The sequence below is a fragment of the Pseudorca crassidens genome, chromosome 1 (assembly GCF_039906515.1).
Source record: "Pseudorca crassidens isolate mPseCra1 chromosome 1, mPseCra1.hap1, whole genome shotgun sequence".
NCBI classification, from domain to species: Eukaryota; Metazoa; Chordata; class Mammalia; order Artiodactyla; family Delphinidae; genus Pseudorca; species Pseudorca crassidens.
Genome location: NC_090296.1, coordinates 155362209 through 155378638, shown reverse-complemented (window position 1 = coordinate 155378638; position 16430 = coordinate 155362209). Strand labels below are relative to the sequence as shown.

At 42.3% G+C, this 16430-nt stretch overlaps 1 protein-coding gene across 2 annotated transcripts in view; it reads left to right on the top strand.

Moving 5' to 3' along the window:
* Positions 1-15987: 15987 nt before the first annotated feature.
* PITRM1 (pitrilysin metallopeptidase 1) overlaps positions 15988-16430 on the top strand; it is a 31476-nt gene continuing 31033 nt past the window's right edge. For both annotated transcript variants that reach the window (XR_010933177.1, XM_067700004.1), the window contains exon 1: positions 15988-16076. Coding sequence is in view for 1 of the 2 variants with exons in the window: in XM_067700004.1 (XP_067556105.1) it covers positions 16024-16076 (53 nt within the window). In the remaining variant the exon portion in view is untranslated. The remainder of the gene's footprint in view (positions 16077-16430) is intronic.

The following is a 16430-nucleotide window of genomic DNA, read 5'->3' as shown; positions in this document are numbered from 1 at the left end:
GTCGGGTCAGGTGAGCAGAAGCTGTTCTCAGTTCCACTAGAATTATTATATCCAAGGGAGGACCTCCAGAGCAGCAGAGGGACCCTTGCAACAGGGCGTCCAGGCAGGGTGCATGCAGGGCGAGTCACAGGAAGTGACAGACAGGAAACTTACTTGGGAGCCACTCACGGATCCTCACTCACCATCGGGGATTCACCCAGGACACGGGGACACGGCAGTTTCTGTGCCAACTGTGGGGATAGGGATAATAGTAATAGGAGCAAACATTTACATCTCACTTATTCTGTGCCGGGCACTTTGCATAAATTTACTGGCTGATTTTTACAACAACCCTTGAGTTAGGGACTGCGATTCCCACCCCGTTTTGCAGAAGACGAAACTGAGTCATGGGGTACGTGACTCCCCGGGGCCAAACTCTCTCGGTGGCAGAACTGGGTTCCAGCCCAAGCAGGGGGCAGGCATCACGGGAGACCACCCTCTTGAGCCCTCTGTCAGACCACCCCCCGCCACCCCTGTCTGAATGTCCTAGCTCAGTCTTGGACTATTTTAACGAACGTCTCCGCAAAATTGCAATAAAATCTCTCTTCAAGCGAATTCATGAGAACTTCCTATTTCCTCCACCTGTTCTCTCAAGCCGTTTTCCCTCCAGTCACTAGCTTTTCCTGAGTCAACCAATATTTCTTTCAGGAAGGCATGAAATATATAGGAAGGATGCAATATTGATCCTCCTCTTTGTGATTGCTTTGATAGGCAAACGTAAAGCAATCAATAAATATTTACGGAAACCTGACGATATGCATGGACGTACACGGCATGTTTGATAAGATCTTCATGTAGCATAAGTTCACAAAATGACGGTCAAGTTCATTTGACCGAGTGCCAAACACATGTCCCTACATTTTGTACAGGAAGTATGTGATTACTTTATAAATTTATTTATTATTTTTGGCCGCATTGGGTCTTTGTTGCTGCATGCGGGCTTTCTCTAGTTGTGGCGAGTGGGAGCTACTCTTCGTTGTGGTCCATGGGCTTCTATTTTGTGGTGGCTTTTCTTGTTGCGGAGCACGGGCTCTAGGTGCGCGGGCTCAGTAGCTGTGGCGCGTGGGCTTAGTTGCTCTGTGGCATGTGGGATCTTCCCGGGCCAGGGCTCAAACCCATGTCCCCTGCACTGACAGGTGGACTCTTAACCACTGTGCCACCAGGGAAGTCCCTATGTGGTTACTTTAGACAAACAAATTAATAAACTCTAATTTATTAGAGTTAGAAGCCTAGTTGATTCTTGGGGCTTCCCTGGTGGCGCAGTGGTTAAGAATCCGCTGCCAATGCAAGGGACATGGGTTCGAGCCCTGGTCTGGGAAGATCCCACATGCTGCGGAGCAGCTAAGCCCGTGCGCCACAACTACTGAGCCTGCACTCTAGAGCCCACGAGCCACAACTACTGAGCCTGCCTGCCACAACTTCTGAAGCCTGCATGCCTAGAGGCCGTACTCCGCAACAAGAGAAGCCACCGCAGTGAGAAGCTGGCGCACCGCAACAAAGAGTAGCCCCCGCTCACCGCAACTAGAGAAAGCCCGCGCACAGTAACGAAGACCCAACACAGTCAAAAATAAATAAATTAATTAATTTTTTTTAAATATTGGTAAGCAATAAGGATCTCTTGTGTGGCACAGGGAAATACAGCCGTTATTTAAAAAAAAAAAGCCTGGTTGATTCTTGCTTTGGAAAATTAAAATCTGTGAGCATCCACATTCTAAACTGCATGTGGAATAAAATTCAGTTTAGAAATGGGGGTACAAGTAAGTGTGCATCCATGTGGATTGAAGTAGAAGGGGCTGTCTTGGGCTAAGGGGATTGATTTGTATTTTTAAAAATAAAGAAACATAATTGAGGAAAAACGAAACAATAGTCATGGGCTAACATAAATTGAAGTGTCAGACTCCATTTTCTACCGTAATAAGGATGAAAACCTGGAGATGGAAATCGCCACAGTATTTTCATGATGTTAACTCTATTTAATTTTACCAAATGTTACCTTAAATATCAAAATGTTAACTCTATTTAATTTTACTCACCTAATATTCAATTCTCATTATAATCTCCAGTCTCCCGGGAGAGGTTGCCCAAGTATGATTTTGTAAAACAGTTCACAATTCACCAAGATATTCAACACAAAATCCAATCTCAAATTAATGTAAGTGCCTGAAATGAATTACCCATGACAAATGGAGAAATGAACCGAGAAATGAATGATGTTCTCTGACCAAAGAGAGCACGGGTGCTGTTGTCAGCCTCCTGCCCCGGACGGAGGAGCTGCCTATGGTGGAGGATGTGTGGGCACCGCTTCTGTCTGCAAGTGAGGGTGTGCGGGCATCACTTTGATCTGCAGGTGAGGGTGCACGGGCACCATTCTATCTGCAGGTGAGGGTGCATGGGCATCGTTCTGTCTGTAGGTGTGGTTCAACTTGTTGCCAAAGTTCAATCCCTTCGTGACTCCCTGTTAGCATATTTTCTCCTCAAAATAATTGCAATTTGAAGAGTTCTATACTAGTAGGAAAAATGTCTTATGTTAGAAAAGCCAGTGGGAGCTTCCTAGGGCCATTTAAGGCTATTTTTTAATATTCAAAGTTATATTGTGAATCTCTGGATGAGGGTATTCTAAGAGACAAACTGATATTCAGAAGCTCTGACCATGGTGATTCAGGAGAGGCAGCAGAGTGTGAAGGGATAAGTAGTCTGATTGTAGAATGGAATGCTGCACAGCCATTAAAGATTATGACATAGCAGAATATACAAGAGCATAGAAATACTAAGTATGACTGTATCTTTACAAGCATGTACATAGAGAAGTACTGAAGCATATGGGTAGCAGGAAGAGAGGGGTCAGGCTTAGGGGTTGTTATAATTAAAGGAAGTCCCTACGGCTGGGAGAGCCCTGTACGGGTGAAGGGGGAGCCATGGGTGTTTGGGAAAAGACTGTGCTGCGGGAGGGAACAGCAAGCATAGGCCCAGATGCAGGGTGCGTTTAGAGTAGGATACTGATGGACCTATCATGTTATTTTGAAGACCTGGGCTGGTACCAGGAAGTGTGAGCGCAGAGGGCGGCTTTCGATTGTTGCTCAGCTGACAGTCAAGGGCTTATGAGATAAAGACGCGAGACCCAGAAGACAAGCGCCCCCGTGTAGAGGATGTATTTCAGCCTCTGTACCCTCCCCTCTCGACATCCCCCTTTTTTCATGGAATGTTAAGCCACCAGGGTGACGAGAAGAAGCCCTGCCTGAACCATCCTGAGTCCTCACACCCTTGGGTCGGAGAGATGGGCGTGCTGTTTCTTGAGAGCCGGCAGACGGAGCCGCGGCTACGGAAGTCCAATGAGAAACTGTCGTCCCAGCAAGAAGGCGCCAGGCTCTGTCCGCCAGCACACACCAGGGAACCTCAAAAACACGAAGTGAGTGAAGATGGGGTGAGGTGTATTTCTAACACCACAGCTAGAAAGCAGTCAGGTCAGAAAATCAACAAATGAATTTTGACTTTGTTTCTCCAGGAGTTTGGGCTGCCAGTAAACGGAGATGGCTTAAAATCGGGAAACTGCCCAAAACCCAAGAACAGAGAGTGCTTCGGAGCACAAAGGCTGCCTGGTCCCGCTTTGCCACTGCTTCTTCAAGTAGGGACTCAGGCTCTGTTCTCTTCCCCCAAGTGAAGAGTGAAAATATCCTTCCGTAGAGTCCAAAAAAGTTCTAAGAAATGAGTTAATTGCTTGAATCTTTGGCCTATTCCTTAACCAGTTTCTGTAGCTGGCGGCACAGAACGCTCTGGCAGGCCTCAGTGAGGAGCTGGATGAGTCCGTGCAGAGCAGGGCTGGAGGCCGTTGGGGGAGTTCACGGATGCCCTGGAAGCCAGTAGCGCAAGACTCACTCCTCCATCGTGAGGCACTGCTTATCATTTGTTTATTGTAAAAGCACATAAAGCACAATAGGAATTCCTTGTGGTTCTAAACTCCCTGTTACTTTTCATTTATTTACAGCGACCATGGCTTGTCCTTTTAACAGTGCCAGCCAAGCAGGCTGAAGTGGTTCTAAGTGTGAATAACTGCCATGAAAGCAATTTCAGTGAAAATAAATAAACCGGGTAAAAGAGTATTTATGCAAAAGCAAGATCCTTGCCACAGAAACGGTGAAATTTAAGGAAAAGTCACCACCTAGTGGCTGCCTCTGTTCACACCGTTGCTGAAAACCAAATTGAAGGCTTTGGGAAGACAGCTCTGTTGGCGAGGAAATTATTTTATCTTTTCCGTGGATGAGAGTCATTTCCAGGTGGCTGAGGGACCCTGGAAGATGTGTCTCTGACTGCACTGAAATCAGTCCTCCAAATCACTACTTCCCCAACTACCTGTGATGAAGGACAAGTTTTGTTTTTTTCAAGTGTCCAATCCTGATGGGCTGATACTTTTCTAAAATTAAAAAAGGAATTATTTTAAAAGGGCAAAATAAATACGGAAGAGGAATCTTGAATTTTTAATATTAGATTTAAAGAAACGTTTCTGAGTTAGAATGTCATAAAAGCTTCTAAACTTACGAAACTCAATTTCTACACTTAATTTCTTCAGTTTCTAATCTCTTAATTTCAGAATGTTAACTTCTAAACTCTCAGGTTTTGAATTTACCTCATTTCAGACCAGAAGCAGCTGCTCACGGAGCACCGTGAGTAGCCCAGAACGCGACACCTCTTTGCAGTGATTTGAACTTGGCAGAGCATGGGGGAGGTTCGGGCTTTAACTCTGTCATGTCAATTTCATGAAAGTTACATAATTATATTTCATATCGTTAGAGACCAGGCCTACTGAATAAGAATAAATTAAAATTTTGAATTCCAGTTTTATTTCACATAATGATTGATCATGAACAAGCCATTGAATCCTAACCTGGTTTTCCAATTAAGTAAATTTATCTATAACCACTGCATATTGATTTGGAGGCTAAGTCTTTGCAAAGCAATGCATGAACTCTGTTGGAATTCACTTAGAAGATTGTAAGGCAATTAATCAGCTCACCAAGTAGTTGATCCGAATCATTTATAATGACAACTAAGACAGCAGGCTCACCTGGTTCACCTTTAACATATATTGTGTTCTCTGAATATTAGGTTTAATGTTCCCCTTATAATATTCTAAGAATTTGAATATTCAAAATGTCTTCTAAATGCCAGAATCTGTTTAAATCATTTATATATAATTTATGTTGAAAAAGAAAAATCTAAATGAGATACTTTAATTCAATGGTTAGATTATCTGATACAAATGAATAATAAACACACAACAATGAGCTTGATGGTCCATGTGATGGAATTAGTAGGGAAAATTACATATTTACTCCTAGTGGGAAAAAATGTACTGATTCTGGATAGTTTTCTAAATATGCCCTTCTGTAGTATCACACAATTAACAGCATAACTGTAGTGTGAGAGAATAATTCAGAAGCTTTGGTAAAGGTACTTATTAAGTGGACAATGTCCTGAGAAACGGAAGTGCTGGAAGAAAGGGTGAAAACAATGAACGGTGAACAGCTTTACTCTTTTTATCAGAGTGATAAATAAAATTATTATGAGAACTATTTGTGGGACACTTTGATGAGCGCTTCAGATACGTTATCTCCTTAAATTTTAGCTAAATCCCATGAGATGAGTTCCATTATGATCAGCCCCCGTTTCATTTCACAAAGGAGAGTAGTTTTATGTGATGTGAGTTAAAGGGCTAATCATACATCCTGACAAGTCCAGGGTAATCTATTCCTCTGAGTTAATTGAAACAATCTCTAAAATATCAATTTCCAAGTTAAATATTTCCAAGCTAAGAAATCTGTTTATCATTTGTAAAGAAACAACAGATTATAAACTCTTGTGTTCTGTTTTTATGTATTTTAAAGTGACATTTCTTTACTAAGGAGTAGACCCTTTAAGAAATCTGTTTAGAGTAAGTTAGATGATTAGAATGACAATTATCATTATAATGGTAGTAATTGGTAATGTCAATTTTAAAGCTTTTACAGTACCATTTATTCAGTTCCTACTATGAAAAAGATGCTATGCTAAGTATTTTATATTTTCTATGAGGTAGGTGATATTGTCTATTACAGAAAATTGATATTTAAAGAATTTAGGTCATGTGCTGAAGGTCAAATGGCTCTAAGTGGTGGGACAGAGATCTAAATCCAGACGTTTCTAACTACAAAACTGTATTCAATACAACAGCTTCCTCTCAACTTAAAGGATAATCCTCAGCAATTTGATGGAAATTATATTTTATGTAGGTTGAAGTCAGATGAAGAACTCTTATGGGAGTAAAGGCCGCGTGATAGAATTGAGGAACAAAGATGCCTCTTTTCTGTCTGAAGGGAAACAGGAGAGAGAAAGTGAGCGACAGAGAAGAAGTGATCTCCTCTGCAAAGCAGAGGCTGTAGAGGTAGGAATTACTCACAACCCAGGTGGTGTTCTCAGGGATTGGCCAAAACAGCCACTAACAACAGAAAACACTAAGCACTGTCCACATTCTAGAAATGGCATTAGGCACGGGTGACATGAATATAAATTATGCACCACCCCTGCCTTCAAGGATCCCCCAGACAAATGAATGAATATCGTTCTTTCCCGGGAAAATTAATGCAGAAAATCAGAAACTGTGAGCAGCACACCTTAAATTCATCCAGGAAAGGAACTGGGTAGAAGCCTGAGGCTTTTCTGTTTGATGTTTTCTATTAATCTGTTGGAAAGCATATCGATGGCAATTGTACACATTCTTATTCATTGTTATTACTGAAGTAATATACAGTTCTGAAAAAAATAACCAGTTCAGAAAGGTGTAAAGTGAAAGGAAAATGTTCTCTGATCCCCACATTTCACGTCTACTCCTTTTAGATAACCATTATTCATGGATTTGCATGTTTCCAGATGTTTTTTTTACTTTTTTTTTTTTTTTTTTTTTAGCGGTACGCGTGCCTCTCACTGTTGTGGCCTCTCCCATTGCGGAGCACAGGCTCCGGACGCGCAGGCTCAGCGACCATGGCTCACGGGCCCAGCCACTCCGCGGCAAGTGGGATCTTCCCGGACCGGGGCACGAACCCGCGTCCCCTGCATCGGCAGGCAGACTCTCAACCACCACGCCACCAGGTAAGCCCTTCCAGACGTTTTTGATTGCTGTGAGGTCTGTGTCTGTTCCTATATTTTTATTTTAACCATTTTTATTTTTATAAAGGATCATACTGATGGTTTCTCAGAAAAGTAAAAATAGAATTACCATACAATCCAGCAATTCTACTTCTGGGCACGTACCCCAAAGAATTGAGAGCAGAGACTCAAACAGATATTTGCATACCCATGTTCACAGCAGTGTTATTCACAATAACCAAAGGTGGAAGCAACCCAAGTATCCATGGACAGGGTAGTGGATAAACAAAATAAAGTAAATACAGACAATTATTAGCCTTAAAAAGGAAGGAAATCATGACATTCTACAACATGGATGAACCCTGAGGACATAATGCTAATTACAATAAGCCAGATGCAGAGGGATGAGTATTGTATGATTTCATTCGTATCAGGTACTCATAGAGTCATCAAGATCATAGAGACAGAAGCAGATGGTGGGTACCAGAGGCTGGGGGAGGGAGAATCAGGAGTCGCTATTTAATGGGGACAGAGTTTCAGTTGGGGGAAGATGAAAAAGTCCTGGAGATGGATGGTGGTGATGGTTACACACAGTGTGCGTGTACTTAATGCCACATAATGTACACTTAAAAGTGGTTAAAATGGTCAATTTTAGGTTATGTATATTGTGTCACAATTAAAAGTTAATTTAGGGCTTCCCTGGTGGCACAGAGGTTGAGAGTCCGCCTGTCGATGCAGGGGACACGGGTTTGTGCCCCAGTCCGGGAAGATCCCACATGCCGCGGAGTGGCTGGGCCCATGAGCCACGGCCGCTGATCCTGCGCGTCTGGAGCCTGTCCTCCGCAACAGGAGAGGCCACAACAGTGAGAGGCCCGCGTACCGCAAAAAAAAAAAAAAAAAAAAAAAAAAAAGTTAATTTAAAAAAGTAAAGATACTTTTCGCAAGTTGCAATGTTTACATAACACAGTGGATTGGCCATCTTGTCGTGTGGGCACAGGGAGCCCTGTCCCATTGTTATTGTAGGAGGATATTGAACGGGTTTTGTCTCCTGAGAATCTGTAGGAGAGTGTCTATCCCATGTCAGGGAGACGACACGCCCCCCCTCCCCCCAGCAGGAGCTTGATGGAGGTTCCATTAGAGGAACATAAAATAACCTGTTGGAGGACATTTAGGCGTATCTGCATTTACAGCTTCCCTGCACGTATATTTTTCTGCAATCTTTTGTGAATATATGCACGTGGTAAGCTGTGAGAGGTAAAACTGCCACTCTCAGGAATGTGTATTATTTTACCATTTGAGTAACATGCCAAGTACTGCTCTAAAATATTCCTAGCAATTGATATTCCCACCAAATTATGTGGGAGTAGTTACTCGAGACAGCAACCGTTTTCAAACCTTAAATCTTTGCCAACTGGATTGGTTAAAAATGGTTTCACATTTTAATTTTCTTAGTTCTGAGGCTGAGGGTCTTTCTTTTTTGTTGGTCATTTGTAATTCTGTTTTTGAACCAACTCTCCTAATTTTTTGATTGGCATTTTTCTAAGAGATTTGTAAGAATTATTTGTATACTAAGGCCTTTTTCTGTCATGAGATTTGTAAATTTTTTTTATGGTTTGTTGGTCTTTTGTTTGTAATGATACTTTTGTTGCACACATATTTGAGTATTTTTACTGACAAATATACCAGTTTTTTTCTTTACGGATTCTAGATTTTTATACCATACTTATAAATAATTCATAAATTATGTTTTACATTTACTCATCTTTTATGTTTTTATGAGCCCATTTTATATGAAACGCATTGATCTATCTGGAATCTCTTTTGGTGTAAAGAATGGGTCAGTATTGAACTGATTTATCTCAACTTCGTTTCTTAAACAATCTTTTCCTCAATGATTTAAAATGCTTCCTTTATCGTATATGAAATTTCATATGTTCTGGGTCTGTTTCTGGACACAGTATTCTGGGTCCCTGAGATCAATCTGTCTTTCCCCTCTTGAGCAGTAGCCATCTATGCTGGTTTTCTAGGGTCGCAGGGGGACAAATACAACACCCTGGGGTCTTAAACAACAGTCATTCATTGTGTCTCAGTCCTGGAGGCTGGAAGTTCGAGATCAAGGTGTCGGCAGGGCTGGATTCTCTGGAGGCCTCTCTTCTTGGCCTGTAGACGCTTTCTCCCTGTGTCCTCACATGGTCGTCCCTCTGTGTGTGTCTGTGTTTTCATCTTTTAAGGGTACCAGTCAACTTGGATTAGGTCCCACTCACCCTAAACAATTTTATGTTAATCACCTCATTAAAGACCCCATCTCTAAGCACAGTTACATACTGAGGTCCCGGGGCGTCAGGGCTTTACAATATGCATGGGTGGGGGGGACACAATTCAGCTTCTAACAGCATCTCATAACCATAGACAAAAGATGGGTCCAGCAGAAGCTAAAATCAGTTAGAATATAAATTCCTGTCTGTTTAATCCGTGGTGACTTGGGTCATTTTCCACTTTCAAAGCACTACTAAATGATCACAAATAGATAGTCCAACTTTTAGTTTCCCTAGAAATACATTGGACAAGAACACAAGGGTAGCAATGGGCCCATGAGTCACAGCAGACAGAATCGGCTTCCAGCTTATCTCTTAGGACCAGATTCCCCCCCTGCACACCATACACTTGCGGGGAAGCAGCACAGTGGAGAAGGACGTGCCAAAATCCCTCAGCAGCCTGTGCTTTGCCTCTGACCAACTTCTTTCTGCTCCAGTCACTGAACCTTAGTTCTCTCTCTCCTTGGACGTGGATTTCACATTGGAATGTAGTCCTTCCCAACTTTGTATTTTCAAAGTCAGGTGCCCTCAAGACCCTCACATTAGAAATAAGACCAGTTCTGCTCTTCCCACTCTGGGAATATTATCAGTATTCCCCAAATTTGATATTATTTAATATTTGATAATTATCAGTTCCCCAATTGATAATATAGATAACATTATCAATATTATTGATACAAAAGTAATTTTAATGATTAGTACGTTAAGAGATCTGTTGAAATCAATCTATTTGAATGATGATATGGTCTCTGAGTTTAAAACAGGACCAATTGAGAATTAATTAAAAACAGCTTTTCCCCCATTGAGCTTTTTATTGTATAAGTATGCTGTTGCCTCTGGCTTGTTTCCAGTAAAAAGCCATCTCACTAATGAATATTTATTTCACTGCCACAAACAATAATACATTAAAATGTTGTATAAATGCTATCATGTGTATTCTTTTCCATCCTCCTACCTGCAATAGTACTCATCTATTCTTTCTCTGACAGATATTTGTGTCAAAGCTCCAAAAAGTGATGTGTGAAAATTCAATTACAATATATTTTTTTCTATTTCTGGTGTGTTAAAGTTCCCCCTTCATACAAGTAAGGTAGAATATTGTAGAATGTTTTGCTGAGAAAAACAACAATTTTGGAATAAACTTCACATTTGTTTCATGAAATAATGATTTTGACCAGTAAATAAAGTCAGGAAAGAAGCTCCGGGGAAAAACAAAAAAGAGTGAATGGATATCAACAGACTGCCTCTTTTTAGGAATAGAAACCCGACAATTTTGTTCTCACATATCAACAACAGATTAGTAAGACATTAATTTTTACAACTAAATTTTTTTTTAAAGACTTCTGGCATTTCATAATATAGGAGGTGATTTATTTTAACATTGTAGTAGGTAGCATAATGGCCCCAAAACATGCCACTTCCCAATCCCTGGAACCTGTGAGTCTGTTGTGATTTGTGGCAAAGGGGAATTAAGGTTGTCAATCAGATGACCTTAAAATAAGGAGATTATTTTGGATTGTCTGGGTGGGCCCAGTGTAATTACAAGGGTCTTTAGATAGGGAAAAGGGAGGCAGAAGCATCAGATCCAGAGAAATGGCATCGGAAGAAAGACTTGGACCAGCCATTGCTGCCTTTGAAGTTGAAAAGAAGGTGCCATGAGTCAAGGAATATGGGCATCCTCTAGAAGCTGGAACAGGCAAGAAAAAGGATTCTCCCCAAAGCCTCCAGAAGAAACACGCCCCTGCTGACACCCTGATTTTAGCCCAGCTAGACCAAAGATCCCATAAAAGTAGGGGTCATGTCTTTAATCTCTGCCTGAAGAGGTAATTTGTAAAAATTTACCCAAAATTTAGCAGCAGAAAAGTATGCAGCCTGTCCTAGGAGCTCAAAAAAATTTTATCCAACAAGAGAGTGATTATGAACACATTGCACTCCTACCTTGGAAAGCGATTACAAAATTATTATAAAGTGTTACAAGTATTGTAAAATGATTTATCACATAAAGCAAGTAATTCATGACCATGGAGCAGAAAAAAGGTCAGACATGGAGCCTTGAACTGGATGGTTCTGTGTTGTAACCAACTGAGTAAACCGTGGTTTAGTTTTACAAGTTAACAAATCGTTCACAAGGAAACAGTAGCTTTTGAGTTGCTGTTAAAACATCTGAAACATATAAAATGATTAAAAGTTGAGTAATGGCTACCCTTAGAAAAGAAACATTTGAAGAGAATAAATGTTGTCTTTGGAAGTTTCTAGGTTATATTTTTTTCCCTCTTCATTTTCTCATTTCCACCTGGCGATGAACCCTTTGCCCATATCCTTTGACATTCTTTCTGTATCCCCTGTCAGTCATGTTCCTTACACATGGTCAAGAAAAGTCATTCACTCTCAGTGTGATTTTAAGAAAATGGGTATTGCATTTCAAGCATTTTGCTGAATTTGGAACATAATTTTCTCCCACTGCGGTATTTCAGGCATCAGTGCTTGCATGCTGAGGACGATGGGGTGGGAGGGAAGGTCCTTCCTCTGCCTCGACTCCAACTTAAAATTGTACCATGAGTCAGGGGGCCAACCTAATGACTCATTCTGCGGGCATTTTAATCTTCAGGATTTTTCTATTACAGGGAGCAGAAACAAAATTCAAACTACATGTATTAAAAGCATAAGTGAGAAAAGTAAAACTTTTAAGCCCCTAGAAGAAGTATAATATCATTGTGGCCTTGAGGTATGTACAAAGTGATTTGAAGTAGCAATTCCACTTTTTTCCCATGTAATTTACAAGATTTATTGAATCTGTTCTCCAGTGCCCTAGGTGTCTATTCCTGGCTTTTTCTAGATTCTTTCAGCCTCTTTGCCTCTCTCTCCCTCTGTGTTAATACACACTATCTTATTTGCTATAGCTTTGTAGACTTAATAAGTCTAAAAGTCCTTGATAAGACTTTTTAAAATTCCTGCTAAAATAAGTTTCCCACACTGTGCTTCAAAATTGCTTTGCCTGTTCTTTAGTCTTTTCTCCTTCATCTCTGTCTTAGGATCACCTTGTGCTCCTAATCTGTTGGGATTTTTATCAGAATTGCATTGCATTTTTGGAGGGGAATGACATCCTTATCATACTGAGCTTCCTGTCCATGGAAACAGAACCCCTTGCCCTTTATTTAGGTCTTTGTTAAATGCCTTTTGCTAAAGTGTTATATTAGGTTCAAAATTAAGATCTCCTTTTTGACTCATTCCACTCAAATGCAAGTGTATTTTCCCCACTCAAGTGAGAGCTTCAGCGTGCATCCGGATTTTTTTTTTTTTTTTACTAATTTGTGCTGGATAGATAGACATAGATGTAGATATAGATATATGAAAGATAATACATATCACTATTTCTACTATCTGTGTAGTATTTAATTATATAAATGTGTTACATTTTATTTAAGAAAACCCCTCTTGGTAGACTTGTATGTTGTTCAATATTTGTTGTAGTCAGAAAGTGCTGAGGGAACATTATTTATACATCATTGTGCCCATGTGAGAATATAGCTGTAGGGTAATTTTCATGAAGTGAAATTTCTGGTGAATGAGTACATGCATTTAAAATATGCATAAATGATGCCAAAGTGCTTTCCAAAAGGTAAATAGATATAGTATAGCTCCCAGAGCATAAAAATACCTGATCCCTGTAATTTCACAGACCTCACTAGCCTTGAGTTTTATTAAACTGTTACATTTGATAGATAATATCTCATTGTTATTTTAATGTACCTTTTCTTAACCATTAATCCTGGCCTTTTTGTCCCATAGTTATATGTAAATTTGTAAAGTTTTTTTTTTAAGTATTATTATTAAGGATTTTAGCCAAGAGGAATCTCAACAACATCTTAGGTTTTCTAAAACAACTACTTAAAACACCCAAAGTTAAACTAATTTCAGGGGAAGAGGTGATGTGCATCAGAGGTGGACATCAGGGAATGTACCTAGAAGTAGAAATGAAATCAAAATCTGCGAAATTATGTGAATTTCTGAATGGGTCATTTTAAACAGACAAAACAGAAGACTGAAGTCAGTGTGTGACCAACGTCAAAATTAAGACCTAAGATGACAAAACTATAGGACCTTAGGGTTGAAAGTCAACTGAGAGAAAATTGGGACCTCTTTCTCTACAGACAATCCCGGTTTTACAAGCTCAACAGAAAGATGAAATGCTTTATGCAAACTTATCGGTAGAAATATTCAGTGGCTGCAAACAGGTGACACAGAATAAACATTTATTGAGTGAAAAAAAATAAAAGAGTGCTAGGATTGCAGTTTGGGTTTTAGTCTGAGGCTGTTTCCCCTTATTTCATGTTATCAGCACTGAGTCCGTTAACATTTTATACCTTTCCTTCATGCCAACTTTGGAGACACTTACTTTGCATTTCCAGCAGTCATCACTTGATTGCTGTTTATGAAGGATTCAGAAATAAGGAATTTGCAAAAGCATGCATTTTATCGATGACATGAAATCCTGAAAACAACATATTCAGTTAAACTACTTCATATTTTTCTTCTGGAGGTAAAAGAACCATGACATCTTGGTATTAGTTTGCTAGGGATATGTAACAAAGTACCACAAACTGGGTGGCTTAGCACAGCAGAAATTTACTGTCTCATCATTCCGGAGTCCAGAATTTGGAGATCAAGGTATTGGCAGATTGGTTCATTTTGAGGCTGTGAGGGAGAATCTGTTCATAGCTCTCTCCCAGCTTCTGGTGTTGCTGGTAATCCTTAGGTACCTTGGCTTGTAGAAGCATCACCTCAATCTTTGCCTTCATCTTCACGTGGTCTTTTCCTGTGTGTGTCAAGGTGCTTAACTATCCCCTTTTAAAAGGACACCAGTCATATTGGATTATCATTTTAACTCGTTTACCTCAGTACAAACCCTATTTCTGAATGAGGCCACATTCTGAGGTTCTGGGGGTTCAGACTTCAACATATCTTTTTGGGGAGACACAATTCTACACATGACACTCCGACATTCGCTTGATTGCCTTTCTATGTCCCAGGCACAGTCTATTCTGAGAATGCTCACTTGCTAATCTTACTAACACAACGTTTCATTATAACATAGGATTTGTTTTTGTAACAAGATATTGCATAGACAATTTTTGATGTTTCTTTTCTACCTTGCAAAGATTTGTGTTAATGTAAATTGAGATTACATATGAATGTTAATATTATGTTGGTGCTGCTAAACATAATTATGTATAAATTCTTAGTGTGTATGTGTGGGTCAGCCATCAGTGAGGTTTATCCTGTGGAAACATTCTACTAAGTGGCAATTACTGGATTTATGTAGCATTTATTCTTCAGAGATCAAAAGTCTAGAACCTTCCAGTGCCTCAGTTTCCTGCACAATCACATCAGGGTTAATAACACCCAACTGTCTCCCCCAAGATCACAGAGATGTTGTGGGTCTAACATTTATCACCCAAATTCTCATCAGAGGAAAGGTATTTGCACGGAGTATGTTTGTGTCCGTACCTTCTCATCATTACCCTTGTTTGTCCTGGTTCAGCTGGATTCTCCTCTGAATAAGTGGTTAACTGCAGACTCCTCTGCATCGTGGAGAGGTAGAGGTTTTTGTAGGCTTTGGTGACTTTTCCTTGCCTTATTACCCTTTACGTTGCTGTCAACGCGTTTCGTGTTCAAATCAATTGCACCTGGCTACTTAGCGTTCTTTCTTTAGAACCTGGAGGAAAGGTCAGGGAGATATGAGTCCCTTTGAAGTCCCGGGATGGGGGAGGGGGTGGGTGGGATGCGGAAGTCCAGAGAATGGAGGAAACAAAAGCTCTGAGGTCGGACTCGGGTCCTGCCTTCTTCCAAGTCCCTCCCATACCGTGCCCAGGTGTGTTTAATCCCAAATGCCCTTGACAGCCCACAGCCGCCTGCCGGCCCACCCACTCATGCTCTGCCCTCCTGGAGCCACTCCCTTAGGTTCGAGTAGGCCACGTGTGTAGTCCCCCCAGGCACGAAATGCCGGTGGGGAGCTGCCCTGCGGTTTGCTGTGGGTATTCTGGTTGGGACCGTTCGTAAGTAAGAGCATGACATCGTGGAATTGTGGCCGTGGAAAGCAGGTGATGCAGTCCTCGAACCTTATCCACGAAGCTACACAGCCCGGGGCTAGGACACCCGAAAGGAGCCTGAAGCTGGACGCCCTTCTGACTTCACTGCCCGAGACCTGCTAACGGACGCCTGAGTACGCACAACCTCCATTCCGGAGACCAGCGCCCACCTGTGGCCAGAGGACCACGCAATTCACCTGGCTCAGCGTAAGTCCGCCCCTCTCCTGCACACGCCCGCCCCTCCCTACGCCTGCCCGTGGCTCTCAGCCCCGCCTCTCCGTCGCCTCGCCCTCCCCGCCCTCGAGTCCCGCCCAGCCTAGCGGGGCCCGCCCCCTTCCTCGCCAGCCTATTGAAGGAGCCGTCGCCTTGCGCACTGACCAATACGGTGGCGGCCGGCTCGTCCCGCCCCGCGCCGTGCGTCGGGTTAAGTGGGGTCACGGCCGGCGGTGCGCCGGTCACAAGCCATGTGGCGCAGCGGGTGCACAGCCAGGGTTTTGCTGCGGAGACTGAACGGCCGGTGAGAGGCGGCGGCGGGGAGGAGAGGGGGAAGTTTATGGGGAGCGAGGAAACGGAAGGGAAAGTGAAGCGGGGAGGGAAGGTGGGCGGCGAGGGCGCCGGGAGCCCGGCGGGCGGGCGGGTGCTGGAGGCCTCGGGGTCTCTCTCTGGTCCGGGGTGCCGCACCTCACCTCCTTGTTCTGGGGCTCCCGGGGTCCCTCCGCCTCGGGACTCCTCTGCTGCGGCCTCCTGCACCCCCGGCCCCCTCGTCTGGTGGCTCGTGCACCCCGGGGCCCCTCGCCCGGGACCTCTCGCTCCGAGAGCCCGTCGGGATGGCAGAGCATCCCCTCCAGTCGCCTCCCCCAGAGGAAGGGAG